Source organism: Podarcis filfolensis (genome assembly GCF_964270895.1).
Source record: "Podarcis filfolensis genome assembly, chromosome: Z".
NCBI lineage: Eukaryota > Metazoa > Chordata > Lepidosauria > Squamata > Lacertidae > Podarcis > Podarcis filfolensis.
This window is the reverse complement of record NC_139617.1, coordinates 39,059,319-39,080,871: the sequence shown is the minus strand read 5'-3', so window position 1 is coordinate 39,080,871 and position 21,553 is coordinate 39,059,319. Positions and strand designations below refer to the sequence as shown.

Below are 21,553 nucleotides of genomic sequence, written 5' to 3'. Positions count from 1 at the left end.
ATAAAGGTGATATAATGAAATTCAGTTAGAGGAGATTCGAGGAAGTCAGTTATCAATTAGGTATTTGAAGAAATAACTTTTATCTGTGTTTAATTTTGTTGTATTGTGGTGTGTTTTTCTTTGTTGTGTGTTTTGTTGTGTCATTTTGAGATAAATGTGGAAAATCAATTTTAAAAAATTGGGGGGGGGGGGAATTATTCTGGAATGTATGCCCTAAATATTTTGAATAATTGAATAATTATTTTGAATAATTGACAGACGGAGAATCGCGAGACACTCTTTTTCCTTTTCCTTTCCTTCTTATCTTGCTTTTTCTATGATTTTTAATTCTAGATAGCTCAGTGTTAATTCTATTTACATGTATGTTTTGGTCTTTGTATTTGGGATGGATAAGGATGTTCGTGCTGCAGAAATGAGAACTGGAGCTCTCAGTTGGGCTGGATTACCCAGGGTCTTGCTCTTAAGATTTGAAAAGACTGTGTGGCTTAGCGGTTTTAAGTGTCTCAGCAGTGTGATAGAGTTGGGGAGACACCCAGGTCCAAATCCTCTGCCAGGAAGCTTATTGGGTGATTCTTAGCTAACCAGCACTCTGTAGCTACCTTATAGGGTTGTTGGGGAGATACTATGTGATGTGTGTTTGTGTGCAGGTTGGGAGAGGAAACATGTATTCTGCCTGAAATTTCTTAGAAAGTTGCCAAAATAGAAGTACAATAAAATAAATAAATGAAAAGTGGCTCCTTTGAATTGAGTAACAGGCAGGAAGGTTTTTTTTTTTGGGGGGGAGGAAGAACTAGATTTGGATTTGCCTGTTGCAATGGCCCATGTGATGGGGAGGAGAAGGGCACTCCACTACCCCAGCCCCACTTGCCATTCTTGGGGCAGTGAAAGGGGTGGCCTCAGGCCAGCTTCTTTGCTTTGCAAACTGGACATGTATGAGCTAGAGGGGTGCTGTCAAGCTGGACTTCAGGGCCCAACTCATCAATAAGAATAAGGTGTGCTGAGTGTGCTAGGCAGCAATGCTGGCTAAGCACACCTCAGTCTCTCAAGTAATACACATTACCATCCAAAGCAAGGGAGCATAAACTTGGGCCCAGGAGCCAAATGCCTCCAGGCCTCTCTATCTGGCCCTTGGAATTCTCATGAGGCCACACCCCTTCTCCTCAGGCACACCCCTCACTGGCCCTGCTTTGCACCCTCCTTGAGTGATTTTGCCTGGCTGGAATGTGTCCTTGAACTCTGATGGTGCCTCTTGCTTGCCAGGATGGAAGACAGTGAGGGGTGTGTTAGTTTACGGAGCCTACTGTACAAAGGTAAAACCTACATTTGTTGTTCTGCCTGCTATTGCCTTTCACCCTGCCCACTACTGTCATGTGGATCCTGGGACATTGCCCAGAAGGGAGTGCAGCTCTTGGTCTGGGGGAAAAAAAAATCCCATTCCTGGCCTAATACGCTAACAGCCCAAGAGGAGCTTTTACTGTATGAACAGACATTTGGGCACTGACTGTGTTCTCCAGGCAGAGGGGGAAGAAGAAGCAGGGAAGATGGACGAGGTTATTCTTAAGGCTGCGTTGCCGCTGCCCGGACTCCAGCCGAGGTCCATCTGCTGCCTCATTAGGACGTAATGACCTCTCAACTTCTGAGAGAGGAATTGGTAAACAGGACCAGCGAGGCTGTCCTTCTCTGCGGCAGCTGGGAGCCAGCCAACGTCGCCACGGCAACCAAGAGGAGTTGGGTCAGCTCAAGTTACTTTGCGCTCCATGTGCGGAATAGCTCACATTTTTCAAGGTCTAAGCAGCTCCCAGAAATAGGGAGCCAGGGCGGCGGGTGCAAGGTTGGGTTTCATTTGGCTGGAGACAGCACAGGCACAGGGGAAAGAGGCCATTTGATTCACTTGGGGTTGTGCCCAACTAAATTCTACTTGGAGTAGACCCACTGAAATGAATGAACATGGTCATTCCCCAATAAATCCATCAATAGATACAGACCTAACTTCTGGCCATCACTACATCTGAGCCATCCAGGCAAGGAAAATTAATACTGTTCCTCTGTATGTGTAGTTCTTGTGTGCTAGGAGCTGTCCTATTTTCCTGTTCTGGATGTTGTCACCAGTTCTGCTCTTGGAATGGGTGCATGTTAAAAGTGGTTCAGGAGGAAGGTTGCTCTTTATATCAATGGCAAGATAGCCAGGACTGCCATCAACTGTAACTTTTAAAAACTTGTGTTTGAGCTTGCTTTTTTCCTTCTGCTTCTTCCTCCTTTTTCTTCACATGCCATGTCTTTTGAATCTGAGGTCAGGGACTGTCTCAGAACTGATTATTATAAGCCACACTGAGAGCCTTTCTTTGGCCAGAGGCCTGAGTACTAATGCTGCAAATAAATAGAGAAGGAGCAGAGAGAAGGAAGGATGGCCAGAGCGATGAGAAAATATACACTTATGTACATGGATAAAAAAACTTACCCCTTCGGAAGCGCAGGCAAACTTCTCCGAGATCATAAAAGGCACTCCTTCCATTGCTACAAGCACAAAGAAAGCAGCATTAGCCATCACTCAATGCTGATGTGATTCACAGCACTATTTTTCAGCCAAGTCCCCAAAATCTACGTCTCTCTCACACTGTACTCACGTGTCAGTCTGTTCCATCTCCCTGACATTCCCCTGTTAATTTCCACATTACATTTCAGCTTTCACACGACGTAAAAGCCAGGTCCAGAAAACTAATGAGAGTATACTGTGTTATTTGATTCCAGAAAACAAATCTGTTTGCAGCCCCCTTAACCTGTACAATTGGGGGAGCACAATGAAAAAATTGTGTATGGAGGGGATACACCAGCATTCAGCTGTTTCTTGCTATTTTCATGGAGGGATCATGGGGTAACAGAAGCACGTATGTGTGGAAAGGGGTGGGGAAGTAGTGACATTGTTCAATTACACTCACACCACACCCCTGGTGGGAGTGAAATTTAGTGTGGAATGCTGATATACGGCCTAGGACCCTCGTACCTATGGGACTGCCTCTCCTGGTATGCCCCATGGAGGACCTTACGGTCTTCAAACAAAAACATCTTGGAGGTCCTGGGCCACAGGGAGGTTAGGCTGGCCTCAACCAGAGCCAGGGCTTTTTCGGCTGTGGCCCCGATCTGGTGGAACGCTCTGTCACAAGAGACTAGGGCCCTGCAGGACTTGACATCTTTCTGCAGGGCCTGCAAGACAGAGCTGTTCCACCAGGCCTTTGGCCAAGGCACAGTCTGACCCCCTCCTTTGGTAATCCTCACAGAACTCTAGCCCAATGGTTGCCATGAATTTGATTTTGAATTGATTTTAAAATGAATTGATTTTAGAATGTTGTGCTACTTTTATTGTTGTTAGCCGCTCTGAGCCCAGCTTCAGCTGGGGAGGGCGGGATACAAATAATAATAATAATAATAATAATAATAATAATAATAATAATAATTTGGTCAAAAAGCCACAGTTCTGTAGCACAGCAGGTGCTGTAGGGTGAAAGAAACATTAAAACACAGGACAGAAGCACTTGCATCACAATCAGAAAAACTAACGCCTTGAGAACTAGGGGTATAGGGCGGTATACAATTTTAATAAATCATTACCACACCACCCCCATGTCAGAATGCAGCCCTTACTCACAGCACAACCATTACACTCAAGCTGGTCTTGTCTACATAAGTTTTCGACATGCCCTCCAAATGATGACACTTTGGGATTTGGGAAAACATCTCTCCCTCCCCATCTCTCAGCCTCATTTTGCCTGGGCTTGGATTAGAGATGGGGGAGAAATTCAATTCAGTTTGCATTTAAGTTCAGTTTGCCTCCCTAATTTGTGCTGTCTCAAGCCATGCATCAAGGGAAACACAGCTATCCTTCGAAATTCACACTTCCCCCACCAAAGAATGCAAACAATCAGGAAAAGGGTGCATAAAAACTGAGAGATTGGTGAAAATCACATACAAAAATGCAGTGCTTTAGATAAAACAGTTTTGCAAGACTGTGTGAAAAAAGCATACACATTATGAGAAATTCATGTTAAAATGCTGATGAACTTTCATGAGGACTTTTTAAAAAAATCACATTTATTTTCTGTATGTGGAATGCATAGCAGAGTACATATGGGTTTCTGCTCCATTTTCCATCCTTGTACTGAACGCATTAACTTCGGAAGGTGGCTGTTTCATGCGCCTTCCGATTAAACCCCAGGACTTATTTCAACCCACTTCTACAACTCATAAGGAACAGCAAGGAACTATAAACAGCAGAAGCTACTGGATCTGTGTGCTGCTCCCTCATGTGGTGAACTACTGAATGGCAGCTTCTCAGTGGAGGTACATTTCATGAGCTGGATTGCAGCCACCCACCTGAGCTGGTCACTGGATCCTCCTAAGCAGGAAGGGAGTACATAGGACTTCCCGTTTAAGCAGGGACTTGCTTGAGCAAGAGGCCTTCTGAATTCTGGTGTGTTCCTGTCATTCTTAAGTTCTGGTTTCTCACTGTCACTGCCTTGCACCTGCCATGCCTCTCTCTTATTTTTGCTTTGTTGATATACTATACTGAATTGTTCATTAAATTTTCAGGCAGAAACCATAATATGAGCTCAAGTGCTTCTTCAGACTGGAGCTAGAACATAGAGAACAACTATCAGTCAGTGTGTAGACAATACTGAGCATAGAACAATGGCCTGGCACAACAGAAGGCTGCTTCCAATTGTTTATTTAATTGCATTTACAGCCCACCTTGACGCGGGTGGCGCTGTGGGTTAAACCACAAAGCCTAGGGCTTGCCGATCAGAAGGTCGGCGGTTCGAATCCCCGTGGCGGGGTGAGCTCCCGTTGCTCAGTCCCTGCTCCTGCCAACCTAGCAGTTCAAATGCACGTCAAAGTGCAAGTAGATAAATAGGTACCACTCTGGCGGGAAGGTAAATGACGTTTCCGTGCGCTGCTCTGGTTCGCCAGAAGCGGCTTAGTCATGCTGGCCACATGACCTGGAAGCTGTGCGCCAGCTCCCTCGGCCAATAAAGCGAGATGAGCTCCGCAACCCTAGAGTCGGTCATGACTGGACCTAATGGTCAGGGGTCCCTTTACCTTTACAGCCCACCTTACTCTCCAAAGAGCTCAGGGTGGTGCATGAGTCCCACCCACCCCACATTTAATGCCCACAACAACCATGTGAGGTAGGTTAGGATGAGTGGCAGAGACTAGGTCACCCGGTGAGCTTCATGGAAGAGTGAGGATTTGAACTCTTGTCTCCCACATCCTAGTCCAACCCTCTAACCACTACACCACACTAGCTCCCCAAACCTACTCTTTAAATTGAGAAGCTTTGGAGAAGACAGGAAGCACCCAAATATTTATAAAAATCTAGATTCAGGTTCAGAGCCCACCTGCTATGGGGCTCATGGGGAGATTTTGCACAGGATTGTTGTGAGGATTAACTGGAGAGTGTCCTGAGCTCCTTCAAGGAAGGAGAAAGGCTATGAAAGACACCAGTGCCACGTGTGGAGAAACCCACAGCAGATGAAAAGTGGGGGAAATATATGCCAAAACGACTCAGCGCTACAATGTGGATTTGCCCAAGCAGATGAGCTTCCACAGAGCTGTAATTAAGGAAACCTGTAATTAAGCAGATGCCCTTTATCGGAACGATTGTGCTTTTTTAAAAAAATAAGAATGTCAAGACGCACAATGAGATCTGTTATTAATGCTGCTGTGTCAAAGAGAAGTGAGCGCGGAGTCGCAAGAATCAGTCTTGTCAAGGTCTGTCATCAAGAGATTATTTGTGAAGTCTATGTTTTGGAAAGTATCAAGGTGGGTGGACGGGAAAAAGAGAGACCGGGGAGATGGGCATGTTCAGTGGCTGCTCCTTAGGGAGAGAGCACTGGCAAACTATTGCCATGACCCATTTACCACAGTCAGTGTGGGAAGCTCACTTTCCAATAAATATCTTCTGCTGCTTGCCCCCTATTTCCTGCTAGGGATCTCAAACTAGAGACTCCAGATTCAAATGTACTTTTTGAGAAGGGCTGTAGCTCCATGGTAGAGAATCTGTGTGACACATAGAAGGTCTCGGGTTCAATTTCTAGTATCTCCTGGTATGGATGGACCTTGTCTGAAATCCTGCAGAGCGACAGGCAATCAGTGTAAACCAGGCATGGCCAAACTTGGCCCTCCAGCTGTTTTGGGACTACAACTCCCATAATCCCTAGCTAACAGGACAAGTGGTGAGGGATGATGGGAACTGTAGTCCCAAAACGGCTGGAGGGCCAAGTTTGCCATGCCTGGTGTAAACTATGCTGAGCTAGATATATCAATGGTTTGACTCAGAGAAGGCAATGTTGAAATGTTCTCATGTTCTTCTTTCCTTGTCAGCCCATGCTGGAGGAGGAAGCTGCTAACTTGCTCTCTGGTGCCCCCTGTTGCTGAAGGTCAAAAGGTGGCATTACATTTATCAGCACAATAGGGGACAGATGAGATGAGGGGCCAGCAGGGTTCCAACTGGCCCTATAAAGCTGCTGGACTTGGCCTTACTCTTGGTTCTGATTTGTTCTTGCTTCCTGATTTGCCATTCAGCCCTGACTTGCTCTTAGGCTCCTGGCTTACCATGGACCAGCTTTGACATGTTAAAAACCTGTGACATCATAATGTATTAGCTAAGGTCTTATTTGCAGTGTTCTATTTCTGCATTGTTTTGTTAAGAGGGCTGACACTTTGGAGAAGATGGGCTGTGAATACAATTGTATCTGAAAGCGCACTGTCACACTTTCTCCAGGCACTGGCACATTATGTACTCTAATGCGCCTGCTCTTCTTCTGTGTGCATCATATCCCCGTGCTTCAACCTCAAATTGTCAAACCGGCAATTCATCTCCCTCCAGAATAGCTATATTTTTAGCAAAGGCTACCAACATTATCCCAAATTTAAACACACTGATGCATTCCCATTGGTCACATTGGCTAAATATACTGAGTTGCAGGAGAAAAGATAGTTTCAGCTGAAACAGAACAACATTTCCATGAATAATAAGCACTTGTTCTCTCAAAAGGAAAAAACAAACAATGGGATCAGAAACAGGAGGAATTCTAACTACTAATTGCTGTTATTATCTCCTATGTATATACATATCTGCAGCATTTCACGGTGATTATGAAAACGCGTGCAATTGTTCCTTTTGACTCATTCAAAGATCAGATGGTTTCTTCAAATCAATGTTAATAAAGAACTTTATGGAACAAAGAATGTGACAAGCTCAAGAAAAATTATCTAAAAGCGGGTGAGGGGAAAAAGGTATGCCAAATATAGCTGTCAGTAGCTGTGGAGTAAGGACTGCTGAATTTTTGCTTATGGAAGGTTTAATGGGATTGAAAACTTACATAATAACACCAGTTCATGCACCTGTTTTCCATTTTTTTCTGTTGCCTCCCCACTTTCATTTACAATATACACACAATGTGTGCGTGTGTCTATCTCATGTCTTGATGAGGCAATTCCAGCCAACCAGGGATCACATGGATAATGTAATAATATTACAAAATCATGCTGCTAATTCAATTTTCAAAACCAGAATAAGGGTCCTCAAACAAAAACCTATTTCCCCCTCCACAGTGTAGCATAGCTAACCAGAATTGGCTAGGTGATGTCACAAAGCCAAATCAGAGTGAGTGCAATGTCTCCTCTCTTCACCCTAAAGAGGTATCTCCATTTTGCAACCTTTCCAAATGAAAAATTACCAAAGCAGATGAGAAAGAAGGGGACATTTCCCCTAAGCCCTAGGCAGAACCAGGAACTGTTGGATCGCCGATAAGCTGTCCCTCAGAGGGAGTCACTTTGAGCTGCAGATGTGAGAGCTGCCAGGATGAGAAAGTCTCCAGAGTGGCTCCAGTCACCCTAACAGCCCACTAGTCTCTCCCCACCCAACTACGAAAAGTACCTGGCTCTGCACTGGCCTTTTCTTGCCAGGGTGCTACTTCCCCTAGTTCTTGTTCCTTCACCTGTTGGATGCCCTCCTCAAACCCCCCAAGTCCTAGGAACTCAGGCTTCATGCTCCACCAACCCAGTAACAGCAAGGTACAATCCAGCAGAAGTTAAGACACCTATCATCTCCGGTGAACATATGGCAATGAGAACAAATTTTATACAACTGAGGGAAGTGATAACGCTTTCCCCAGACTTAATACGTGCAGTAGGCGCTACGTATTTTAAAAGAAAGTACTGCCTGCATAAACACTCCCACGTCTTTGATGGCGTAGAATGCTGTGTATATTTGGACTATGAACAGACCCTCCCTGCTGCCACCTCAACTTTGTTGAAAATAAAGGAGCCTAATCTTCTAGAAACATAGGAAGCTATCTTATACTGAGTCAGACCATTTGGTCCATCCAACTCAGTACTGCCTACAGCGACTGGCAGCAGCTGCCCATGGTTTCAGCACTACCTGAAGATGCCAGGGATTGAAGAGCGACAGCCCCTTCTGTGCCCCCTTTTCTGCAGAGCCGGAGCATGGTTTGAGGCAAATGTAAATACCTCATTCTTTTTTGAGTGGTTCAGCAGTCAGCCTCACAGATAAGGCCGAAAAGAGCCCGCTCCATGTCATTATTTATGCAAATAATTAATTACGCCTGTTTCCGTCAAGCGGTTTGTCACGACACATTAATGACTTGATAGACTCCCATGAACTAGAGAACACTGGGGGGAAAAACAGCCCTGTGCGCCTTCGTCGTCATTTAATTTAAAAATGATCCTGTGTGAAATTATCTCGTCATGAGTGATGGAAGCATAAAGATCAGACTCAGCAAAGCTGCTTTTGGATCATTGCTTTATTAATGGGGACATAAGGGAAGTGAAAAATGCTGGCATTGTCAGACTTAGGCTCTCCTGAAGAAGCATGTTGGACATTTGGTATGCTGCAGGATGCACCAGCACAGCATGGGACGATGGAAAAGCCAAGGGAAGCCAGAGACCCAATGCATCGAGTGGGCATTCTGCTTTTCTTGTCTACTCCTTAATATCTACTTTGTGGTACTGTTGCTGCAATTATCATAGCTACTGTTCAGCACTGTGGTTGCTTTTGGAGTCGGCCTAAAACCACAAATTAGCACATAATGCTGCTGTCAGACAATCCAGCACCTGAGGCCCAGAACACACAACTCCAATCAACCCTTCTCAACTTGAGGGCCACATTCCCTTGTGGCAACATTCCCTTGCGGCCATATTCCAATGCTGAGCCACTCCAGAGGCAAAAGTGGGCACAGCAAAGAATGTAAATTTTACTTTTGTACAGTAGGGGAGCTTTTCTCTACCCTCCATCTAGGTAAGCAAGAGGCACTATCAGACTTCACCAGCACATTCCAGCTATGTGGTGTGGAGGGCCAGTGAAGAGTGCAGCCTGTGGAGAGTTCTAAGGTTCAGAGGGCCACATGTGGCCCCTGTCTGAGGCTACCCGGTCCAGGCTTATTTGTTTTTGGGCTTGACTTAAAATACTGAAAATAGTCATTCAAAGCCCTAAGTGGCTTCCTTTGAGATAAGCCTCAGAGGCCCTGTTTTGTGGTTCCATCCATAACATGAGAATCAGGCAGACTTGATGGAGGCTGAGTTCCCCTGCCTTGTTTTATGCTTTATTGCAAAGTTTTATTACTTAAGTTACAGAGACACCATGTCTCTCAGTACCTACTGCTGAGGAGCATAAACATGGAGAAGCTTTTTACCTTCAGGACTTGTCTGAGGGCTTCCAGAGACACATGATTAGCTACCGTTAGAAGCAGGAAGCCGAACCCTTCGTATGATCTAGCAGTGAGCTTCTTACATCGTTCTAACTCCTTCTAATAGAAAACTCAGTTGCTGAGTGCAAAGGATTGCAAACAGAATGAAACCACTTAGGCTATGGGCACACCATACATTTAAAGCATCCAGCCCCTCAAGAAACCTGGGAACTGTCCCTTATTAAACATGGAGTTTGGGAATTGTAGGTGTGTACAGGCAAACTACTGTTCTCGTGATTCTTAGGGTCTATGCGCTTTAAATGAATAGTGTTTATGGAACCTCAGAAACAAGGAGGTATCAGAATGATCAGGGGAACTCCACGTTTGATAGAAGTACAAAAAAAGAGAAACATTTAAGGATCCGTCCCACACCCACAAACCCCTTAACGATGCAACTGCTTTTAGATGTTTTAAATTGAAATTGTTTATAGAACGATTTTCCTTTGCTTTTAAATTGTGACTCTGTTTGCCTCTCTGGGCTCCTTATGTAGGAAGGGTGAGATATAAAACAAACAAATAATAGTAATAATAGTTAGTCTTCTGTTCTATTACGCTGCATTTAATTTTTTCCGGCAAGCAGCTTTGAGACTTATTTTTAAATAAAAGTAGGGTGCAAATAATAAACTATACAAAAGGAGAATGGAATACTGGCTATGGGGTGGCAAAAGTGAATGAAACAGGCGAACTCTCCAACCCAACAGAACACCGTGAGAAGACAAACAGGCTGCTTTTGCATGGCAAAGACATACTGCTGTTTATTTTGCGGGTTGGGCCTGCCATCTGTTGTCGTACATTCAGCAGAGGCTGCCTTGCCATCCTGCTTCCAAGAGGATTAGCCCAAACCAGCTGGGTTCCAGGAGCCCCACACATCCAGACAGCTATTCTTCAAAGCATCCAGGATGGGATCCTTCCAAAGGATGGGTGGGGGAATTTGCCTGTGTTCACTCAGAAATCTATTCCATCCCATTTCTGCATCGATCTGTAATCTTTTGCTTGTTTTTAAATTTGCAGAAAAATATGGGCTGTATCCAACTAGATTCTACACATAAAAGACATAATGAAATTAACAGATCTAAGCTAGTCATGCCCATTATTCTCAATGGGTCTACTCTGAGTAGGAGTAGCGCTGGCTAAAACACTTCAGCACAGGGTGGGGATTCACGTAATGATCCCCATCAGCAGAAGCACTCCTGTGTAATGGAGATTTCCCCCTCCCCCCCCCCGCCGTGTCCCCTGATTATTGTTTAAAAGCCATCAATGAAAATTCATCAGTGTTTTAGGGCACCCCTATGTATATTAGTAATTTTACCTCATATTCACATTTTTGCAAAGCGATTTCCATCAATATAGTCCTTTTTTGCATGTTAATTTTACCAGTACATATGTTTTTATGGACACTTCTTCACAGTATACAGGCAACTCCCCATTTGCATGCATTTGAGAAAAGTCTGATCACTGATGCGCACACAGTTTTCAGCTTCAGAAGGGGATGGAATAGGGTGAGGGTGGAATAGGGCGGGCTTATGTGTGTCCAACAAACATGTGCAGTGCCCTGGAAAGCAGCTCCCATAGATATGGGGAGTTGCCTGTATGCATTTTTATACACGTTACATGGCTGGAGAACACTGCAAAATTCAGAGAACTTGTCACCTGCCCCTACAAGGCATGCCTTCTTAAATCTGTAATAAATCAATCTTTTAGCGTGGCAGCCCCCCCCTTCAGAACTTCCTGCCTATCGACATCAAGAAGGCACCTTTGCTGTACACTCTTCGATGCCCACTAGAAAATGTTTTGTTTAGACAAGCCTATCTGGCAATGTGCTGACATTTGCTTTAATCTGCTTTTAGCTTACTTGATTTAAGCTTGCCATATTTTTAAAAAGTGAAAGTCTGGAAACAAACGCTCCCTGCCCCCCCCCAAAAAAACTTTTAAAAAGAAGTAGTTTTGGAGTAATTTTTAAAGGAAATTCACCAAAAAAGATGCCCGGGTTTCCCCAGACATTTTAACAGATTTTTGAAAATTCCGCCCAGATGCCACTTTTTGATGGACAAATCCTGGTTATGTCTGGGAAATTCCGGACGTATGGCAGCCCTAGTTGATTTTAATTATTTTCTGAATATTTTAAATAGCTGTCTAACCAACGCTTTCAATTGTGCTGTTTTAAAATATAGTGTTGGTGCTGACCTTTAGAACCCTAAATGACCTTGGCCCTGTATGCCTCAAGGACTGTCTCCACCCACATCGTTCTGCCCGAACACAGAGGTCCAGCTCTGAAGGCTTTCTGATGGTTCCCTCACTGTGAGAAGTGAACTTACAGGGAATCAGGTAGAGGGCCTTCTCAGTAGCCACAACCACCCTGTGGAACGTCCTCACATCAGATATCAAGGAGATAAATAACTATACAACCTTCAAAAGACATCTGAAGGCAGTCCTGTATTGGGAAGTTTTTAATGTTTGATTTTTGTATTATATTTTTATATGTATTGGAAGCCGCCCAGATGGGTATGTACGTACGTACGTACATATGTATAAATAAATAAATACTGTTTGTGGTCCTTTAACAGCGGTGCCAACACACGCAAAGACACCCCCCCCCAAGCACATGTGGCAATAGCTACATGCCATGCTTCCATATCATTGAAATTAAATTTATATTTATTCATTTAATGTGTCTCTATATTAAAGGGTTCCTTCAACCTCCTTAAGCATGCATTTTTAGCATGCAGTTCCATTCTGAAGACATAAAACAAAAGAGATAGCAATTAGGTTGAGAGTGATTTAAAAACATTGGGGAGGGGTCTTTTGGGGGGGAAGGGAATCAGAATCATTAGGGCAGCAGTGCTATTTCTATTAGGTATGTTTTATTTGCATATGCAAATTCCGTCAAAATAAGATGCCCCTATTAATGTAATTGCTAATTGCATAATAGCCACCAATCTCCATATAGATCAAATGCCCAAGCCTTGTAGCTATTAGGGAAATGGTGCTCTGTAATTAAGATTGTCCTAATTTCCAGATGCCAATTAACTATATAATTATTAGCCCCCTTTCACTAACACAAAATTAAGGATTTTCACCCATATTAGTAAAAGGTTTGGGTGCCCCCCCAACATTACTTAAGGAGAAACTACCAGGCGAAACAGGTCCCTAGGAAACCCATCACTGTTTCAAAATTCAGTAGGTAAATATGCTTATAACTATTCCTTCAAAGGCAACTTAAGTCTTGATTATTCAATTATTTTGTTCAAAATCCACCAAGGGGATACTGATGACTTCCATTTTATTAATTCCCTTGCAAGGTAGGCTAGGCTGGGAGAGAGTGGATGACCCATGCTCACCTAGTGGGCTTCATGGCTGCTTGGGAATTTGAACCTTAGGTCTCCCAGATCCTGGTCCAACATTCTAACCACTACACCATATTGTCTTTCCCCTATGAACAACTGCATCTGATATTAGCATTAGGAGAGGTCCTCTTTTTCATGAAGCAAGATCAATGGGGAATTGGGAAGAATCCCCATTTATTTAAATGATTGGTGCCTTAACTTTCTACCCAAAGCAGTTAAAGATGACTTAATAAAAACCCTTAACTTAATAAAGGGAGAGGGGAGAGCATAGAAGCACAATACTGTGTGGAAAGAATAGATAACAGCATCCGTTAACTAGCTCAGTGGTCAGGAAGCCCTCGACAGATAATATTGAGCAGGCAAGTCAAGTATGAACAACTTGCATACACCACAACTAAACTAAAGCTAAAACAGAACTCATTACCAGAAGTTTGAATGAACCAAGGAAGACTTTCAGCTTATCTACACTATACATTTGTAGCAGTATCACTTTAAACACTTTAAACCACTTTAAACAGTCATGGCTTCCCCCAAAGAATCATGGGAAATGTAGCTCATTAAGGGTGCCAAGAGTTGTTATGAGATCCTTGTTCCCTCCACAGACCTACAATTTCCAGAGTGGTTTAACAACCATTCTCTTTTCCCAGGGGACTCTTGAATGCAACAGCATTCTTCTCATCTCCAGTTCCCAACTAGTATTCAGAGGCATACTGCTTCCAACAGGAGGGAGAACACAACTATCATAGCTAATAGCCATTGGACAGCCTTGTCCTCCATGAATTTGTCTAAACCTCCAGCATAGTGAGCCAGTGTGGTGTAGTGGTTAAGAACAGTGGACTTGTAATCTGGTGAACCGGGTTCGATTCCCTGCTCCTCTACATGCAGCTGCTGGGTGGCCTTGGGCTAGTCACACTTCTCTGAAGTCTCTCAGCCTCACTCACTTCACAGAGTGTTTGTTGTGGGGGAGGAAGGGAAAGGAGAATGTTAGTTGCTTTGAGACTCCTTAGGGTAGTGATAAAGCAGGATATCAAATCCAAACTCCTCCTCCTCCTCTTCTCCTTTATAGCTGGTGGCCATCACTAAATCGTGTGGGTAAGCTCTGGAAGGCCTCTGGTTATCCCTCTTGCACAGCCCCCCAAATCCCCACTGAATTCTAGGGAGGGAAAGTCATAATCCTTGGACATCCACAAGGCAAGGTTATTAGACCCCAAGAATAGATCTAGCAAAAGCCTTTGGGGTGTGTGGGAGAGAAGAATCACAATAAACCCATCAATCAAAGCTGTTCTTTTCTTTTAAGTTCTCCACTAGAAATAGCAGAAAAAGGGATTACCGAAAGCCCATATAATGGAATCACATCCACTGCTCCAAGCCAGCATCCCGCTCCTTTAAATCACCAGATGCCTTACGCAGAGGTGTGTGGCTCTAGAGGTCACCTGACCCTGCTTGGGCATATAAAAGAGCCAGTTCGATATCCTGCTGGCCCTGGGAGCTCTCCAAGTCCTGTAAGCTTGACAGGTTCCCGTTATCTGCTCCTCACTGTTGTGGATTGCCTTCTACTTTGGGTCAGCTTCCTTGGACCCTGTCTATCACACTGCCAGCTTTCGGCCCAACTAGATTAAGACAGACAGCAGACATTTGTGAGAGATAAAAACAAAAGCCACATCAGCAATACAGGGAAAGCTATCAGACGACTCTCAAATGAATCCGAGAACAAGTGCACGCCTGTGTTCCTAAGTCCCCCCCCCCACCCGGAAATGACAGCGAATTTAAGCTGGCACCTATGCCCTGTGACTAATGAGAGCTACCTGCTTGAGAACAGAAGGCCAGGCAGCCAGGTAAGGCACTTTTGGCAGGAATCAACCTGGGCCACACGGCATTCATCATCTGCTAAACCAATCCACCAGCTCCAACCACCATTTGTCATTAATTGTGCTAATCAGCAAACCATTACTCTCTTGATGACAATGCAACACTTATTAGCTAGTTATGGGGATGGAGATGGGGGGAGGAAAGGGGATTTCTAGCCCCCCTCCAATGTGTATCTTAAACATGAGTCCACAGGGAAGAAATGTCCAATTATGAAAATAAGAAATTTGCTATCATCTCCTACTAATAAACCACCTGAGTAGTTTGAAACATCGCTGAAGCTAGAAGACGTAAACAAGAACAATCTCATAACAATGTACGTAAGAGGCCAAATAGCAGCTGGATAGAAGACCTTTGTTTAAGAAATGATTGGAGGACTTCGAGAATGAGAAAACAATAGGAAAGGTTGTACGATATAATCATATGAACTCGACTGCATCAAATGCTCTCTCTGTTCCATTTCTGGATCGGAAGTGATACTTCCAGCATGTGAGAAATATTTTCTGAGAAAATTCTTGATTGAGAGAATATTCACTTTCCCCCCCAATCCTATTTAGTGTTGTTCTGCTATCTTCTCCACTGTTGCTTTGGTGCAATCCTCTCCGCCCTCCCCGCCCAATCAATTACTTTGTCAAATAAACATTCACATCATTAGTATTAGAAAATGTGTAGAAGGTAGAGAAATAATATGGTGTACTTATTTTCATCTCTATGTGTTTAGGTTTGATGTTATTTTATAAATATGTTATTAGTATTTTTTTCTTTTAGGAGGTAGCAAGGTGGTTGAAAGGAGAAACAAACCAGAAGCGGAAGTTGGGGGAAGCCTAGGAGGGGAGGGAGGAAGGAATGCATAGCAAATGTTATGGATATGAGATGTATGTAATTAATGAAAAAGAAAACTGGGGGAAAAAATTAAAACAACAACAACAATCAATTACTTTGTCTTGGCTGCATGACCAGATTATGGAAGGAAAACATATCCAGTGGAAAACCAAAGGCAACACTTCCTGGATCAGCAACACAGGAATGCTGTTGTGAATAAGTTCATATACACAAATAGAAAAAACAGGGGTTCAGGCCAGCATCAAAAAACACAATATATGGCAAGCAAAGTACTACAAATGTATTCGTCACAATGTACCCGCTATTACAAGGCATACAGTACATGCAAGCGGTACTCCAAAATCATCAAAATAAGTACAATATTACAATTAATGATATATTTTCATTATTTCCGACCCAAGGAACTTCTTGGGAGTGGCAGAGCAGCTGTAGCAAACAGGACTGGAGTCTGGTTGATCCCAGTTTCAAAGAGAAAACTCCTCCTTCAGCTGACAATACAGAAGAAAATGGTAGCAACTCAAGTCAAACAATATAGTGCAAACTTTTCCGGACCATGAGCAGGCTGACTCACCTGTGAAGTGAACAAGGTCCCACATCGGGTACAAGTAGAGGCAACTGCTGCATGCTGGCTAGCAGAACACAGAGGAAGCCCACTAGTGGACATTTATGAGTAGAGATTGTGAAACACCAAGGGTTTCTTAAAGAAGAACTACAAGAAACAGCCCAAATCAAAAGATGTATTCAGCCCATGCGGTGAGATTGTATTGAGAAGATAATGAAAATATATCATTAACTGTAATATTGTACTTGTTTTGATGATTCTAGAGTACCGCTTGCATGTACCTTGTAATAGCAGGTACATTGTGACAAATACAGTGGAACCTCGGTTTTTGAATGTCTCAGCTGCCGAACGTTTTGGTTTTCGAACACCAAAGTGAATGCTTCTGTTTTCGAACGTGCCTCGGAAGTCAAACAGCTTCCATGGCACATTTTTCCATTTTCACCATTCACTTTGCCGACAACCCTTTGATTTTCGGTTCTTGAATGTTTTGAAAGTCAAACAGACTCACGGAACGGATTATGTTCGAAAACTGAGGTTCCACTGTACATTCGTTGTACTTTGTCTGCCATATATTGTGTTTGTGTATGCTAGCCTGAACCCGCTTTTTCTCTTTGTGTATGTTCCTATACAGTGGGTTCCTTATTTTTGTGAATAAGATCACATCATGATCAGATAAGGCTAGCTGACATCACTGAAGCCAAACCAAGACAATGAAGAGTGAAAGAAATGACTCCCAGATGGACAACAGCTTCAGAAATTATCTTTGAAAAATGGCCAAGGTTGGGGCGGGAAGGGAACTTTTAAATGATACCCAAAGTATCATTTCCACAAAGTTGGATCATTTTCATCCCTGTTCTACTTATGAAATTCACTGCTGCAAGATGGGGGATGATGATCATTAGCTTAGATGACTTTAAAATGAAACCGGAAGAGTTTGTGGAAGAGGAGGAGGATAGGAGTTATCAATGCTTAGGGAAGGGCCATAAGCTCAGTGGGAAAGATTCCGTTTTGCTTGCAGAAGGCCCAGGTTCAATCCCCGGCATCTCCAGATAGGGCAGGGAGAAATTCCTGCCTGAAACCCTGGGCAACCACTGCCAATCAGTGTAGACAATACTGTACTAGACGGACCAAGGGTCCAACTCAGTATAAGGCAGCTTCCTATATTCTTTTGGTACTGCTCATGGTCATGGTCTTCCACATCCAGGATTAGAACGCCTCTGAATACCAGTTGCTACAACAAAGGGGGGTTGTTGCTTCGATGTTCTGCTTGGGGATTTCCTAGTTGCCTCCAGATGGCCACTGGGAGTGGTGGCAAGGAGGAAAGCTGGCCTAGATGAACCTTTATAGATAACTGTCTTGCTGGATCAGACTCGTCTCACAAAGCCACAGGGAAGATGAGTTTGGAATGCCAGCAGTCACCATGAGGACTGGAAACATGTTGCAGGTGAAGGGCACCCGTGTGGCTTGCCAAATGGTGGGGGGATTTAACCCTTTAAATCAACTGAGCAGTGCTACGGGGTTAGGAATGCAGTTGCACTGGAGGGTTTTGCTTCAATGGCAACTCTGGAGTTGTCCGCTGCCTTGCCATTTCCAAGTTGTTTTGTGCAGCCACAAACTCTTCATACACATTAAGATCCTTAAAATTAGGTAGTAAGAGCTCATTAATATTGCCCAAGTAAATGGGCCTATTAAACCATCTTTAAGCAATATTGAAACATAAATCTCCTTAAACTATATTTAATGACTGTACTTAAGATACATTATATGTGACTCTTAATGAAACATTAGATAGCGTTTTGGAGATGAAAATGAGAAAATCCATACAACGTCCATCCGGTTAACACACCCGAAAGCTACAGTCATGAAATGCATTACGACCAAATGATTACTTCATTAGGACAAATATTTTTCTAATCATTCCTGATTTATATTATTAGAGCTATAGATATTTTGATAATGTGTTAGGAAAGCCTCCCAGTGGCCTACAATGTTTATGCATTTTAACACAGATCTACTATGCACCTTTAAAAAATAAATAAATTAATAACTTTGGAATCTTCAGCAATTGTTTAATGTTGGTATGGCTGGACATTTGGGCTTTGGGAGCAGGTACACTGAAAATAATGGACCTATGTTAGTCATGTCTAGTAGTGTAATTGAAAATTCAGAACTGCAGGGTCCCTTCATGATAGTCACAGCCATGCCCTCTCACAGCCATGTCCCTTTCTAAGATTATACAATAATCCTATCATTATACAAAATTATTATTTAGCAATGCACTACAATGGGCAATGTAGTTCTCCGTGTATCACTTTCCAGCCAGATCTACTATTTTCTGTGCACACACATGGGCACAGAACTTGCATATAATTCTCTTGAAAATGAAGCACCTTTTGTTTTCCATGCTCCTAATATATGTATAATTGTGTGCATGTGCGCAAGTAAATACATCAATACTTGTTTTTTAATATTGCATTCCCCACTATGTTTTTAGCTGTTTCTATTTTAGCTGTAAGCTGCCTTGAGCCCCTATCAGGGAAAAATACAGAATATAATAACAACTACTCATTGATGTTCTTCCTGCATGTCTTCTCCTATGGGCCAATTCTCAGTGGGCAATGCACCTCCTTTTACACTGTTTGGCTCCAATCAACACTAAGGGTGAGAACAATTCTTGCTGGCTAAACAGCTCCCCTTTCATACTGACTAATGTAGACACAAGGAAAGTGCTTTTACAAACATACCCAAGTATCCTTCTCCATCCAGCTTCTCTTGAACTGAAACTTTATTACCAACCATGCTAAGTAGCAGAGCATATGTTTTGCATGTGGATAGTCCCCAGATTCAATATCCAGAAAGTCTGGTTAAAAGGAAATGGTTAGCAAGTGATGGGAAAGACTGTGCCTGAAACCTTGGTGTGGCAGTGATAGACAGCATTGTACAACAAGACTGTAGCATAAAAAGATATGGAGATTCGAGGCCTTCCAGATGCTGTTGGACTCCCATCAGTCCCAGCCAGCACTGCCAATGGTCCAACTATATAATGGGTTTTAGTCAATAACAGCTGCAGGGTCCCCGATTCTCCATCCCTACGTTGTAGTCTTCAGAATTGAGTCCTTCAAGAGGTGGAATAATAAGGGATTGGAAAAGTGTTGGATTCCATATGGAACCATATACCATATACTGACATATCAAGCTCAGTATTGTCTCCAATGGCTCTTCAGGGTTTCAGGCAGAACTCTCTCCCAGACCTACCCGGAGATGCTGGGGAATGAACTTAGGACCTTCTGCATGCTAGGCAGATGCTCTACCAGTGACCTTCAGACTTTCTCCAACTCCCATCAGCCCCTACCAGCATACCAATGGTCAGAGATAATGGGACTTGGGAGACCAACAACATCCATAGAGCTAATGGTTTCCTATCCCCACAGTGTAAGCTCATATATTCTCAACTAGGACTTCCCACAACCACATTTGCACACACATAGCATGAGGTGGGGGAACTTTTTAAAGAGACTGAATTGCAGCCACCACTCTCTACTACAAAATGCCTTTTCAATTACAAAAAAGGGACCATTGAGATATCCGAATTAGACGAGCCATGAAGGAGGATGGCGGTGACACCTGTCAACAGGACACAGCCCGTGCCAGTGATCTAAAAATTAAAATACAATTTGCCACCCTGATCATTAAAAGAAAATCATTCTTGATGAGAGGAAAGCAGTCACAACAAGGTTATTTCATTTGTTCTGCACATGGATCTGCTCTCCAAAAACGAAGAGAACAATTCCTTTGCATTTTATCTAAGTGCACAAATTATGCATTATGCATTTTTCATCAGCCATAGGCTTCTCTCTCTCTAGAAATGCTGTGAGTGTGTGTGTGTGTGTGTGTGTGTGTGTGATATTGTAATGAACAATAGTGAATGTGTTATATTATTCTTCATCAAGCCTCCAAGTGGAAAAAGAAAAAAGATCTCTCTGTTACATTATAATAGCTGTTGGCCAATGTAATTCAGTAGATTAAATTCAACTGAATGTGTGTGTGTGTTTTAACACACCATAAAACAGCACGATAAGGCTGCTATAATTTTTTTTTAAATTTTACTCCGAACTCCATCACACACATCATATACAAGCACCAAAAGAGGGGGTGAAAAAAACTGTGTGAAAAGTAATTTTGCATAATCAGTACACGCCATCTGGAACAATTAAACGATTTCTATAGAACTATGAGGATCAGTCATATCTGCTTATTAAAGATCAGAAATTATACAAGTAATAAATCCTCGAAAAAACTAAGCGTGCTCTCGCCTGTCAACGCTATTTTAACTTCAAATACTGAAGAATGCTTGATAAGGCTGAAAAGAGGAGATTAATATATGCAAATTACATTGAGCATTTAAAATCCCCTGCAACTGTCTCCCGTTCTCCTGTCCCTTATTGCCGCATTTATGTTTTATTCATTCATTCACCCAACTCACCTGTCACTTCATAAGCTATAATATTATGGGGGTATTATTAAACAGCATAAAGCCCCCGCTTTAATTGGAAAGCTTCATTGCATTTTCCAATTATTTGGACTAAATTAAAAGCAGATGTACATAGTTTAATAAGGAGTCTAATATCAGTTCCGGGAAATCAAAATTCATTGTCATTACTGCACCGCGATACTTTTTGCAAACTGTACTCCATTTTCGGGGAGGCGTCCCCCCCCCAACTCAAGGAAATCTCTGTCGGCAATCGGTTAATTGTCATTCCTTTAATAACTGTTTAAATATCCAAACGCTGCAGCAGCTTCCTATTAAAAAAATTAAAACGGTGGGGCATGTACAAGCAAACAAATACACTGCAGATTCCTGATAAAGGCAGGCGACTCTTACCACAACTAGTACATGATGCGCATAAGCATGTGTGATTAGCAGTGCATTGTACTGGAAGAAGGGGATGCTGAAACTTGAAGCGGTTCCTGGCTGAGAATCAACTAAATTGAAGTGAAATTGACACTCCTCACTCCTAACCTTTCAGTCTTCTTCATGTGTTCAGCCTGGATACATGAGGGTAAAAGTATACAGACAGGCAGGGGTGATTATGTACACAAACTCCATTATTCAGCTTGCCCCTCTACCAAAGCCACAAAGGTCTTGCCTGAATTACAAGCCTCCTACTAGCCCCAAT

The 21,553-nt window shown here is 43.0% G+C and overlaps 1 protein-coding gene across 5 annotated transcripts in view; it reads right to left on the bottom strand.

Annotated features, from left to right (window-relative positions):
- MVB12B (multivesicular body subunit 12B) overlaps window positions 1-21,553 on the bottom strand; it is a 98,571-nt gene that overhangs the window by 20,997 nt on the left and 56,021 nt on the right. For all 5 annotated transcript variants that reach the window (XM_083597068.1, XM_083597067.1, XM_083597066.1 and 2 more), the window contains exon 8: window positions 2,459-2,514. In XM_083597068.1, the coding sequence (XP_083453194.1) occupies window positions 2,459-2,514 (56 nt within the window). The remainder of the gene's footprint in view (window positions 1-2,458; window positions 2,515-21,553) is intronic.